Source organism: Carlito syrichta, unplaced genomic scaffold, assembly GCF_000164805.1.
Source record: "Carlito syrichta isolate Samal-C Ts95f unplaced genomic scaffold, Tarsius_syrichta-2.0.1 Scaffold311146, whole genome shotgun sequence".
Lineage (NCBI taxonomy): Eukaryota > Metazoa > Chordata > Mammalia > Primates > Tarsiidae > Carlito > Carlito syrichta.
The window spans coordinates 443142-455712 of NW_007255242.1; the positions used below are offsets into that span (position 1 = coordinate 443142).

General features: G+C 46.4%; 1 protein-coding gene across 1 annotated transcript in view; it reads left to right on the forward strand.

Annotated features, from left to right (window-relative positions):
• ANO2 (anoctamin 2) overlaps window positions 1-12571 on the forward strand; it is a 374120-nt gene that overhangs the window by 292122 nt on the left and 69427 nt on the right. Inside the window, exons 17-19 of the mRNA XM_021717811.1 lie at window positions 4742-4853; window positions 5578-5635; window positions 5774-5874. Coding sequence (XP_021573486.1) covers window positions 4742-4853; window positions 5578-5635; window positions 5774-5874 — 271 coding nt within the window. The remainder of the gene's footprint in view (window positions 1-4741; window positions 4854-5577; window positions 5636-5773; window positions 5875-12571) is intronic.

Here is a 12571-nt window from a genome sequence, read left to right on the forward strand (position 1 = left end):
TTTCGGGGGCTCACCTCTGTCTGTGGCTGTGTGGCTGTCTCCTGAGCAGGCCTCCTCTGCGCAGGCCTGAACCATGACAGATGCTGTCGGGGTTCTCTCAGAGGCCCCCTTTCCTGTTCTGCTACTGTTCTCTGCTAATACTATGTTGATTACTGCAATGCCGGCTTAGAAGCTTTGTCTTTGAATTGCTGCAAGTCTTTCTTAGACCTCCAAAATGCCACTTGCCGCTCTCAGTCTGGCATGGTGTTCTTTTTGAAAGGTGTGGGAAACGATTCCCTGTGATTTTCGCCGGAGAGTATTAGAGTGTCACGCTCAAACCCCAGGTCTCTCAAACACGTTTCTCCCCACTGACAATCAACCAATGGCTCGACGGATACACAGGCCTGAGACGTTTGGCTCTAGCCACCCTCCATGACCTGTGGGCCTGATCAGAAACCCTGTCCCTGCTTCCCAAGGGCTCAAGCTGAGGCAAGCCTTTCTCTTCCCTTAGGAATGTTAGAACCGGTATCTCAGGACCCGCCTCTCCCAAAGTTCCCTCCGCCACCCGCGGTAGTCAGTGGAAGCACATCCAGATGCTGAAGCACGTTCCGTAGAAATGCTGTCAACCTCCACCCGCCAGTTCTTGCTCCTGTTTCAGTTCAGCCAGATGTTTGGAGGAGATAGCCTTCCACTTTGGGGTGATTCGGGGATCTGGACTTCCTCCCTCTGCTGGTATCACTATCCTCTAGAGCCTTGATGTCTACCCCAGGGGTGAAGGGAGCGAGCCAGAGAGCAGAAGACCTCGCAGGAAACGTTGAAATCGTGACAGCGGCCTCAGCTTGTTCATCGGACACTCATCCAGCTGTGTGGCCAGAAAGGAGAGATGCATTTGATGAGGACCAGGCCCATCTCTGCCTCGCCAACTCACCCAGAAGGCCTGGGAGTCCTCATACGAGCAGGGCTCTTGGGGGTCTGCTCTCATGTCCCGATCGTTGGTTTTGTTGTTGTTGTTTTTCTTTTGGGGGTTGGAGTCGCACTCCAGGCTGGATTGCAGTGTGCGCTCACGGCGACCACAGCCTCACCCCACCGGGTCCAGGCGATCCTTCGGCTGCAGCCTTCCAAGGAGCCACACACCACCACACCTGGCAATTTTTTGATTTATTGTAGAGACGAAGTATCGCCAAGTTGCCCAGATTGGCCTCAAATCCCTGGGTTTAGGCAGTCCTCTCGCCTTTGCATCCCAAAGTGCTGGGATTACAAGTGTGAGTCTTCATGCCCGGCTATAGTCGGGTTTTTAACGTTATAATCTGTATGTGTCTACATATATGTTTATCAAATTTATTCTAAAATTTTTATCAAATACATACTTCCTAAACAATGCTTTAGGCAGTTGAAGAAGCTCATCAAAGTTATCCTGTTCACTACAGTTCTCGGTCCCATTGAGTTTTCACCAGCAGCTCAGTCCCTGTATCTCAGTGGTGTTTAAGCCTGTGTCTCTAGATGCCATGGGCACATTAGAGGCTCTCCAAGCTTAGGGGAGGCCCTGGTGTTTCAGTCTTCTACCGAAGGGTGGTCTTCACACATGCACTGAGTAGTGTGAGAAGGTGGTTGGTGACACGCTAGTGTGAGCTGTGGTCACTGCCAGTGGCATTGTCTCTTCGTACCCAAGATTGTGTTCTAACATGGACCATGAACTCGGGGCTCACTGTGGTGTGTGAGAAGCTAGATCCTGGCAATGCAGACTTCTCCTCCCAGGACCCCTTCTGCCATGAGAGAGGAGACTGCTGCTCACAGATCAATCTGGAAGAGACAGACTTTGCTCAGTGAAGCACCTTGGAGGAGAGGGGATGTCTTTATTCACCTTGGCATGGCACCTTGCACACAGCGGCTGCTCAATGAATGTGAACTGAAAGTGACCAGTATTTCTTAGGTGCATCAGATTAGGCTGGGGTTGAGGGTGGGAAGGCAAAAGATAGAGTGTACTGCAACCACTGGTGGGTCAAACATCCTGACGGCAAAATGCGGTAGAGTAAAAACTGCCTTGGGAGGTAGGCAGATCTGGGCTCAAATCCCACCTTGTCAGCTTACTTGCCGGGCAATCTTGAGCCAGGCTGTAAACTCTCTGGACCTCGGTATCCTTTCCGTATACAAGTGAAACGTGATACCTACCTCACATAGATATGAGCTAACAAAGGTACCCAGCTGTGCACTCTCTGTAGAGCACCTGGGAGCACATATTTGGGGCAGCACCCACATTCCTGGGGTCCACCCTAGGCGCCACCTTCAGATAGCTTCTGTTCACACCAGTGGCTTCCTGCCACTCTGCCTGCAGGCATTCTCTGGTTGCAGGACCAGGCTTGGCCTGTACATAAGACAGACTGAAAGTGCCAGGGAGTGAACCCCAACTGTGACCTCCAGCCAGTAGGGGACTTCCGCTTGCCCTCCCCTCAATATTCTAATTCTGAAGTGTACTTTAAGCTGCCCCTAAGCAGGGGTCCGGGGGACTGAGCCCCACTCTCCTGTTCATAAGTGCATTCGTCTTGAATTCCTTCCCTTCTCTGCCTTACCATCCCACTACCTCACCAAGTCTCCTGGGAGCGCTTCCCAAATGAACCACTTACTCGTACATGTTTGACTTACAGAGAATCCAAACAAGTAGAGTCAGGACATCAGTGACAGCTACTATTACTATTTTCTTTTTTTTTTTTTTTTTGAGTCGGAGTCTCAATCCGTTGCCCAGGCTGGAGTGCAATGGCACGCTTCCGACCACCGCAGCCTCGACCTGCCGGGCTCTGGAGATCCTTCCACCTCAGCCTTCCAAGTAGCTGGAACTACAGGCGTCTGCTACCACACCCTGCTACTTTTTTATTTATTGTAAAGATGAGGTCTCGCCAAGTTGGCCGGGTGGGTCTCGAACCCACGGGCTCAGGCAATCCGCTCGCCTCGGCCTCCCAAAGTGCTGGGATGACAGGCTGAGCCACCGAGCGCGGCCGACTGTTAATTTTCAAAGGGCATGGATGAAGGTAATTAATACAGGGAGATATCAAATATGACAGAAGAAAACAAAAAAAGAGATTGCTACCAGCTGAAGACATCTGGAAAAGCTTCAGGAAGGAGATTATGGGTAATATTTGATCTGGATGTTAATGGATGCAAAAGATTTGTGGATGAGGACGTGGGTCGGGGGCGGGCATTCCAGGGAGAGAACAGAGTTTTGTGTCTATTTCTTCAGTGAGTCGCACAAAAGCCACCTGTGAACCGGTGGGTGGACAGGCAAGTCGGGGGTCCACTCACTAGTCTCGTCTAGACCCAGAACTCCTCAGCCGGTGTGGCCCGGGTGTCATTCTCCTGTGCTCAGCACACTTCTATGCTTCTCAGTCTTTTCTTCTGATGCAGAGTTAGTACTTTCTGCCTCTGAACAGAGTGTGGTCTCGTGCTATGAGCCTGATATGTGTGCTTCTCCAAAATTCCTGTGTTGAAATCTTCACCCCTAAAGTCATGGTATTAGGAATTGGGGAGTTGGGAGGTGATTAGTCTGTGAAGACAGAACCTTCATACGTGGGATCAGAGTCCTCAAAAAAGGGGCCTGGGAGAGATGCGTTCCTTCTTCCACTGTCTGGGGATATAGTGAGAAGGTGCAGTCTATGAATCACCAGATACCAAATCTACCTTGAACTTGGACTCCCAGCCTCCAGAATTGTGGGAAGTAAATCTCTGGTTTTATGATATTTTGTTAGAGCAACCCAGATGGACTAAGAACAGCTTCTAGCCTCTTGTCATTTGTCATGGTCTCTACTTACTGTGCTTCCTACACAGTTGTCCATTGGAGGTCCCCAAGTGTCTTGAGTCTTCTGAGGGCACCTGTAAGGTTTCTGCTCGGTATTTCTCAGGAATGTCAGCTGACTCTTCTGCTTGTACCTGATAGAGTACCCTGGGGCTGTCACCTGCGAGTTTGAGACTTTAGACTCAGGCTGTGCTTCACTTATCTTACCTGATGACCGGCCGTCATTCAAGTGAATAAGCATGAGACATCTCAGCCTACCCAGAGGACACATGGATGAATGCTTTCCTGAGGAGAGAAAGGGGAACTCTGTCATTGCACCCTCTTAACTCTAGTTCAGTGACTGACAAGCCTTTTGAGTCGTGTAAAATCTTACAGAATGGAAATTCTACAGGCAAAGGCTGAAGCGCCCTCGATGGAGTGGTGGTTGGAAGCTCTGCCTGCTCAGACTCCACTCTGAGAAGCACAGTGTGAAACCATGACTTGAAGGAATGAGAAGAGGGAGGTGGAAGGAGAAAAGTTGGGCCCTGTGGACCCTTTGGGGTTCCATGTACCCTTTGCCTTCTGTAGTCTCACGCTGTCTAGCAGACCTCCCCAATGAATCAATTCTTTTATTTTAGAGTCGTGGGGTCCAAGTGAAGGTTTACTACTTACGTAGTTTGCATGCAGGTGAAGTTTGGGCTTCTAGGTGGTCCTGTCTCCTCCTGAGAGTGGACCAGGTACCCAGTGGGTTGCCGTGTACCCCCTCCCTCCAACCTTGACCAGCAGTGTAGAAGTGTCCCCTTTTCTCTCCAGCCATGCCAGCACCTGTTGTGTTTTGACTTGTTAACGGTAGCCACCGGATGAACTCAATTCAAACGTGCCGGAGAGATGGGCTTGTTGGTTTTCTACTGTGAAAGTCAGTGGCTCCTGTCAAGGCCAAAACTCTGTAGAGGTGAGAAATCTCACCCCGGTCTCACCAGCTTTGCTCTTCTCTTGCAGAGGTCCCGAAAACAGAACAGACTTTCGAAGAGCGCTTGATCCTCAAAGCTTTCTTGCTAAAGTTTGTCAATGCCTACTCCCCCATCTTCTATGTGGCCTTTTTCAAGGGGAGGTAAGTAGAATGGGGTCGCACATGGAAAGGGCGTTGCTCACGAAGACTGGGCCACCCACTGTCAGGACAAGTAGGGTCAGCCTGTCCCTATTGTCAGTTCACATCCTGGTGCAGACTTCATTGTTTTGGGGTTCAGAAGTGATCACACACCCATGCACACACACAGACACACACACTAGGCCTGGTCTCAGCCACTTCCCAGATCCCCTTTGCGCCCCGGAATTTGACTTGTTGAAGAAGTGGGGCCAGGCACGGTGGCTCACGCATGTAATTCCAGCAATTTGGGAAGTCAAAGTGGGAGTAGGGGTGGGGGACCGCTTGAGGCCAGGAGTTCGAGACCAGCCTGATCAAGATTCCATCTCCACAAAAGCAGTTTAAAAAAAATTACTCATAGCCTGTAGTCCCATCTACTTGGGAGGCTGAGGCGGGAAGATCACTTGAGCCCAGGAGTTCAAGACTTCAGTGAGCTGTGTTCATACCACTGCATTCCAGCCTGGGCAACAGACTGAGACCTTGTCTCTAAAGAAAAAAAAGGCGAACTCTAGGTGACATGGGTGGTCGCTGGCTGATAACAGACTGTGAGCTCCTGTCCCTGAGTGATCTAGCCCCGCCTTATTTCTTTTGAGGAGGACACTGGTGATGGCTGTTCCCCCAGAAGACGTGTCCTCAAGCAGCCCTGCACGTTCACCCTTCCCCTAACTCTTTCCGGGCTGTTTGATTTCAGGTTTGTGGGCAGGCCTGGAAGCTACGTCTACGTGTTTGACGGCTACCGCATGGAAGAGGCAAGTGTGGACCCTGGGCTTGGTCCCGGCTCATGTCTGTGGGTACAGGCCCTCCCCACCCAGTGTGGATTCCTCCGTGCCCTTGCTGTGCCGAGTTGCCCCCAGTCTCACCACTTTCTTTCTCTTCTCCTCCTGCAGTGTGCTCCAGGGGGCTGCCTCATGGAGCTCTGCATCCAGCTCAGCATCATCATGTTGGGAAAGCAGCTGATCCAGAACAACATTTTTGAGATCGGAGTCCCGTGAGTCTCACTGTCCCCTCGGCCCTCCCCTCGCTGCCAGGGTGACCCCAGCAGGGTCAGACTTTCAGCAGAATGTTCATGGCCTGTCCTCTTTCTAGATAGCTTGGTGATGGACTCCTCTGTGGGTTTGCCCATAACTTTCCTGGTGGAACAGCGTACCCACCCGGATCAGATCTGATTTGAGATGTTTGAGGCTTGGAAGGGTTTCCCGCTTGCTTAAGTGCATGTAACTAGGAAGTGGCGGAGCTGGGAGTCAGCTGTCTGGAACCCAAAGCGCCTAATGTTCTTAATGCTCTTTACCAATGAGTAGGTAAAAGAGACTTTCAATATGGTGGATAGATGGATTTGAAAGTTTGAAGCATCATGGAATCCCTTAGGAAAATCCCTGAGAAGAAAACGGGGAATATGTCATCTTAGGAGGGGAAGTTGCCGAAATGCAGAGTGGGTTGTTATGTGAGTTATCTTCCCTCTGGTTTTATACACGTTTCATAGAAGGACTTCTTTCAACTAGGTTTTGCCTTGAGATGGGCATGAAAATAAACTCAGACTCACAAGGTACTGGACCTAAAAGAAAAGAGGATGGAACAAGTTAAAATCTACTCATAGGTCAAAGAAAAATGGAACCCCTTTTCTTTTCTTTTCTTTTCTATTGCTTTGTGGTTTTAAAGAAGATTCCATTTCAAGGGACATTTTTGGCCAGTCCAGCATCAAAGAGCCAGGCAACAGCAGAGACGTTCAGGCCTAACTATAGGCTGGGCCAGTTCTCCTCAGGAGGACAGGATGGACAGTTTGTCTCAGGCCTGGGGTTCCGTGTAAACCACTTTATAGACTGACCATTCTGGGATGTCATTGTTAGACAGGCCCATAGGGCTAGTCAAAGATTCTTTGACATATGTAATCTCCCTCTTAGAGATTTACTATGCACATATTAATGGTTCTGAGAAGTCTTTCAATAAAGAAACTCATTTAATCCTTTCATTTTGCCCAAGATTCTTAGTTGCAGTCATAGAAAATCACTCTGGCTAGTTTAAGCAACGAAGGAATTTATTTCAGAATAGAGTGGCTGACAGAAAGCTATATTATTTAAGGGTCAGAGAGCCAGGCTCTGGGCTATATAATCAGGAACAATACTGTCCACACTGCAAGATGGCTTGCAAGGGAAACCACTGCCTCTACCTCATGACTTGTGGGACTAAGATACTAAAATAAAAACATATATGAAATGGTTCTTGTCTTCTCAAAGTTGGATTTCCCACTTGGGAGAAAAAATAGATTGCACATAACTGGGTGTTCTCTGTGTGGTGTGAACTCTATCAGAATTTATAGTAAAGGGGCTTGGGAGTAGTCAAAGAAAGCTTCAAAGGCAGAGAAGTTTCTTCCAGAAGACTGTTTAGATGAAAACCGCCACTGTCATATGTTACAGGATAGCCTGCCATTATTTTCTTTAAAGAAGTTCATTCATATATATATGGGACTCCAAAAAACCTGGAATTCATTCATACAAAACTATGTATTTATTCTCACATGTTTAAATTTCAGTCGCCTTCAATGTATTCTCCATTTGATGCAATACACCTATTAAGATGCTTTTTCCACTGCTCAAAACAGTTTTTGAACTCATCAGTTCTGATGCCTTTTAGTGCTTCTACCATTTTTTTGTTTCATTTCTTCCACATTGGCAAAACGTTTCCCTTTGAGGACTTTTTTCATCTGGGGGAACAAAAGAAATCCCTCAGGGTGAGATCTGGTGAATTGAGAGGGTATGGGACACAGAGATCATGCCATTTTTTGGTTAAAAACTGCTAAACACTCAGAGCAGTGTGGGCAGGTGTGCTCATAAATCACCCACCATGAAATGGGCAAAAGCATGGAAAGAATCTCCAAAAAGAAATTTCCTGAAGCCAAACACAGCCCCTCACAACAGGTTAGCTGGTACACTGATGCTGATGGATTCCTAGAACACTTACCTCATGGGGAAGCTGCAAGGGTCTCTCCCTCTGAAAGCTAATTTTGGTTTTTGGGGGGCTCTCCCTCATAGGTATATATGTATAAGTAGTATTACAAAGAAACAACAGATTGACTCTGGTCTTATCACAAGCACCTCCTGACTCCATGGGTGCTACAGATGGAGAGGGTGAAGCTTAAACAGATGGCAGTTCCCTGACCAGGGTCTTAGGGCATGTCAGGGACACGACAAAGGCAAGAGCCCAGAATCCCTCCAAATCTGTTTAAAGATGACGGAGTCCTAGTTTCCTTGGGTCTGATGGAACCACTAGAGGACATATAGTTCAAGCCTCCTTCTCTGTGTACAATTATATCACAGTCACTTGCTTCCGTGGGGGACTGTGTCTCCCTGAAAGGTCCCCAGAGAAAGTCAGTCTTTGGTCTTCCTCATAAATACATTTATAGAGCTAAAGTTAAAATGGAGAAAATTTAATTTACATGGAAAGAAACCCCCTTTTAATGAGAGCCCTACCTCAAGGAATGTGAATTCTCGGTCATCCCTTAGAAGGCTGTGTCATAAGTCTCCAGAACGGGTCTCAACCTCATATACCATCAACTTCTGCCCACATCCTGGGACAGCCGTGGGTAGCACTTGAGCATGAGCTTTTCTTGGAGGAGGCTTGGCGGAAGCATCGGTGCGTGGGACCCTCATCTCACCTCCCTGTTTCTATCAGCCTCTAGTCATCAGTCAGAGAATCATCAACCTGGAGGAACTCAACCCTCTGAAACGGTGCCCTGTTCCCTGCTTTCTGATTTAGTCAAGCAAAGCTAGCGAAGCAGATGACCCTTGTTCACTACGAGCTTACCATCTCAAAGAGATGTGTGTCATGGACAAACATCCAGAAGATACACAGATGGTACCAAAGCCACAGATGGCCCCTTTGAAGCTACAAGACCAGCCCCTCCACAACCACTACAAAGGAAAGGCCTCAGCCCCATCAAACATCTGGGGAAGACACCTGAACATTGTTATTCTGCCCTGGGTAGAATGGTTTACAGCTTGTGGGCATGAGACATCCATTTTGTCATGCTCGGACATCTGGTCTACCATTTAGCCCATTCTCCCAGGACCCAGGACCCTTTTACAGAGCGTAAGAGAGGCAAGAATTTGGGCATGTGTTTGGACAGTGCGTTGGCATGTCCTCACCCCTCAACTGTACCCGCTCCGCAACAGATGAAAATAACACGTGGCTGTTTGCCCTGAAGGCTAAATTTTCTTGTTTATGACTGAAGTGTGTTTAATACTTTGAGTGTTTAAACATGTGCCATTCTTTAATCCATGGCAATTGCACAGTAACTCATAAAACCATGGGCAAGCCACTTCTCTAAGTCTCACTGTCCTCACCTTTCGATGAAGTTGGTGGCATTCTATTCATCAGTAAGGGGCCTTCCAACTGTGACATTCCATAACTTCTCTTTAGTGAATGAAGCTGGTCACTGCTGGTACCCAATACCAGTCACTTCTGTTTCAAAAGATGCTTCCTTATTTCAGTGTCTGGTCTGCTAAAAGACACATACATCATAATTATGTAGTCAAATTCAGGAAGGGATATAGAGCAAAAATGTTTCTATCAAATCCTAGGGTCTTTTATTTGCGGAGTTCTTTGTAATTCTATTTTGAGTTTGGTCACATGAAATCCCTGTTATTGTGATTACTGGATCTTCCACTCCCTCCTCAGAGCCTACTCTCAACAAATTGGACCCTTTCTACCCAGAGTGCAAGCACCAGGCTATATCCTTGTCCTATCCTTATGACACAGTTGAGAAACATGAAATAACCAGAGGGGGAAAAAAAAAGTCTTTCATGGTAAAAAAAAAAATGACAGTTGAGTCTGACGGTGAGGAAGGAGTCATGTAAATGATAAAAACTAGACCCACTAGTCTTTAATGCATCCGTAGGACAGAGATTTGGGGGCCTAACAGATCTGGGTTTAACCAGGCTTAACACTATACTCACTGCATGACCTTGGGAAAGCTATTCTAGAAAGACTTCCATCTAACATGAAAAAGACGTTTATATGTAAACAAGCAAATTGGACAAATGCTCAGCTATCGAGAAAATTAAAAAGATATAAGCATCTGAAAAAGGAAGAACCATTCTTGGGGCTTCTGGGTAGCCAAGATTTCACTGTGTAGCATTGGCTTTTATATTTAAAGGAGATGCTTCCTAAGTGTTACAAGTCCAGGAAGTGCAGCTGTGGAGACTAACTCAGATTTGTCTCTTCTGGTCTTGACTCAATGGCTTTTTGTCCTCGGTATAGCTCTTAGGTAACTTCAGAGCCTACCCCAAACTCTTTTCCCCAGGGAGATAAATATCAATCAAAGGGCTAGATTTGATTTTTAAAAAGAGAAGCGAGGTTGAAGAGTTAGGTAGGTGGATTATGCTGGATAAGAATACTGGGGGTAAAAAATATGATAAGTATATACAGTTATAAGATTTATCACTTTCAGTTCATTGTCTACTTCTGAAAGCAATTTTCTAAGATTTTTCCAAATAAAATGTTTAACTGTTTAAGACTATTTTATTAATAGGCCAGATAGTTGGCTGTAATTTCTCTCTCTCCCTGAGGGTGCAACATTCTTATTGGATTCTGTGTTTGCATGTGCATGGATGTATGTTGAAAAGTGCCCTGTTGATGGCCTTGAGACTCTTACACAGTCTAGCAGATTTCTTGAGTTAGAACATCGTTTCTCAGTCTTCAGTCATTTATGAACCAACTGTTACATTTTACCCCCAAATGTCCCCAAGCTACTTTTTGCATATTAGTTTCCTCTAAACCGATTCACTTTTTACTTAAATCTGTAACATTTCTGAAACGGAAAACTGGAATTATCAGTTTCCATAAGTAGCAAATAGTGAAAAGAAATATAACAAAAAGAAAATATTACAATACAAGCAGTGGTGTTGTTTTCTCTCCAGGCTCTGAGCCTAAGATCTGCATTCTCTCTGTTAAAAAGGAAGACATACAGCCTCGGAAGCTGTCAAAGGCATACCGGTAGCAGGCTGGGGTTTTCTCCTTTGCTTGGCCTTGTTCAGAGACCCTGGAGTTGGAGAACAAAATGCTTCAAAGGGAGGCAGTAAAATGGGGTCACTAAACACTTTAAACGCTGCTTTGTGACTAATGCCGTGATAATAGATAAAACTTGGTTGCGTGGTCTGGCCTTGAAAGATCCCTCCTCACGCAAGTCCAGGCTCCTGGGGCCTGATGCAGTTGTAACAGATGCTTTCCAGAGAGAAGAGGGTGGTTTTAAACAGTACAGGCCCCAGAAAAATGCTCATAGGATGAGATGACTTTTTTGGAGATGACTTCAGACATGGCGAGCAACATGGCACAGTCTGATCTTGTGTTGTTTAACATCTGAATCCACGAATAGGGCTTTCTCTCCCCTCCCTTCGGACCACGCCTCTCCCATGTGTGTTTGTGCAAAGCAGACTTTGGATCCACACTGCATAGTGCCCCTAAAACATGCCACACCACCTCTCAACTCCTCATTATAATTGTATCTCCTATTTTGCTCCAGTATACATTGAAGCCAGATGGAAAATGGGTTTCTTCTCATTCAGAAAGATGGGGTTTTGGTGCCCCTCCTTTTTCAAGTGCCAGATTCTCTCCTGGGCATACTTTTAGATGGATAGAGCAGACAGACAGATCAATACTTCCACTGTCAAAACGCCTCTTCATCTATGTTCTTACTAAAAGCACCAGATCACATCCCAAAATAGCTGTTAAACATACCCCTGGACACAGCTAGTAAGATTCCATAAATTTTCTGCTTTCTTTTTGTAAATGTGACAAATATTACATTTCAAGATATAAAACAGTCTCTCTTTAAAGCCATCACAAGATGTCTGTGTTCTCCTCAAATATAGTGGAATCTGGCATGAACCTACAGTTTAGGGAACAAATCTGAACCTTGTCAGGTGTTGAAAAGGAATACATAGCTCAGATGTTGATGTGTTTTTCATCTTTGGTCTACTTAATCTAGGTTCTGCCTTCTTTTCTAAGAGTCTGTGGAGACAGGTCTGTAGGGAACTGTCTGGGGCCAAGAATCTGACTGCAGGGAGGTCTGAAGTGTGACGGACAATCACCATCACCATAACCTCGGGGTAAGCCCATGGAGGCAGAGGCTGAAGAAAAGCTCTGAGCTTTCTGGAGAGAGTTTCGGAGACTTGTCATTAAAAAGAGATGGAAAAATAGCAAATGAGGAAAAAAGGGGAAAAAAACCGACAAGGGGCTAACATCAAAGGAGTTATTTTAACAAGTGAGTGCATCATACGGTCAGAATCATAATCTGAAGTTTTCCAAAAGCCCATCTGTATCTTATACAGCTTGCAGGATTCCTGTTAAATTCTGATCTGGAGGGAATTTCTATTAATTTTTTAAAAATGATCACTGAGATATCCAGGAGGAAATCTTCTGGAAATGGTGGGTTCATAAGAACTAATTGTGGATTTTTTTCCCCTTCTCATTTTTGACCTACCCACACTTGACAGGTCTTTAACCCCAAAGTCCCTCCACATCTTCCCTTTCCTCCTTTGCCCCAAGATCTCTCAGTTGGCCTTCTGTTTCTATGACTCCCCTCCCTGTTCTTTGAAGGCTTCTCCCCCTCTGTCCCATCCCATAACTGTTGACTTTCCCCAGGGTTCTTTTCTGACCCCTTGCAGTAGCCACAGTCATGCTGCTCATTGCTG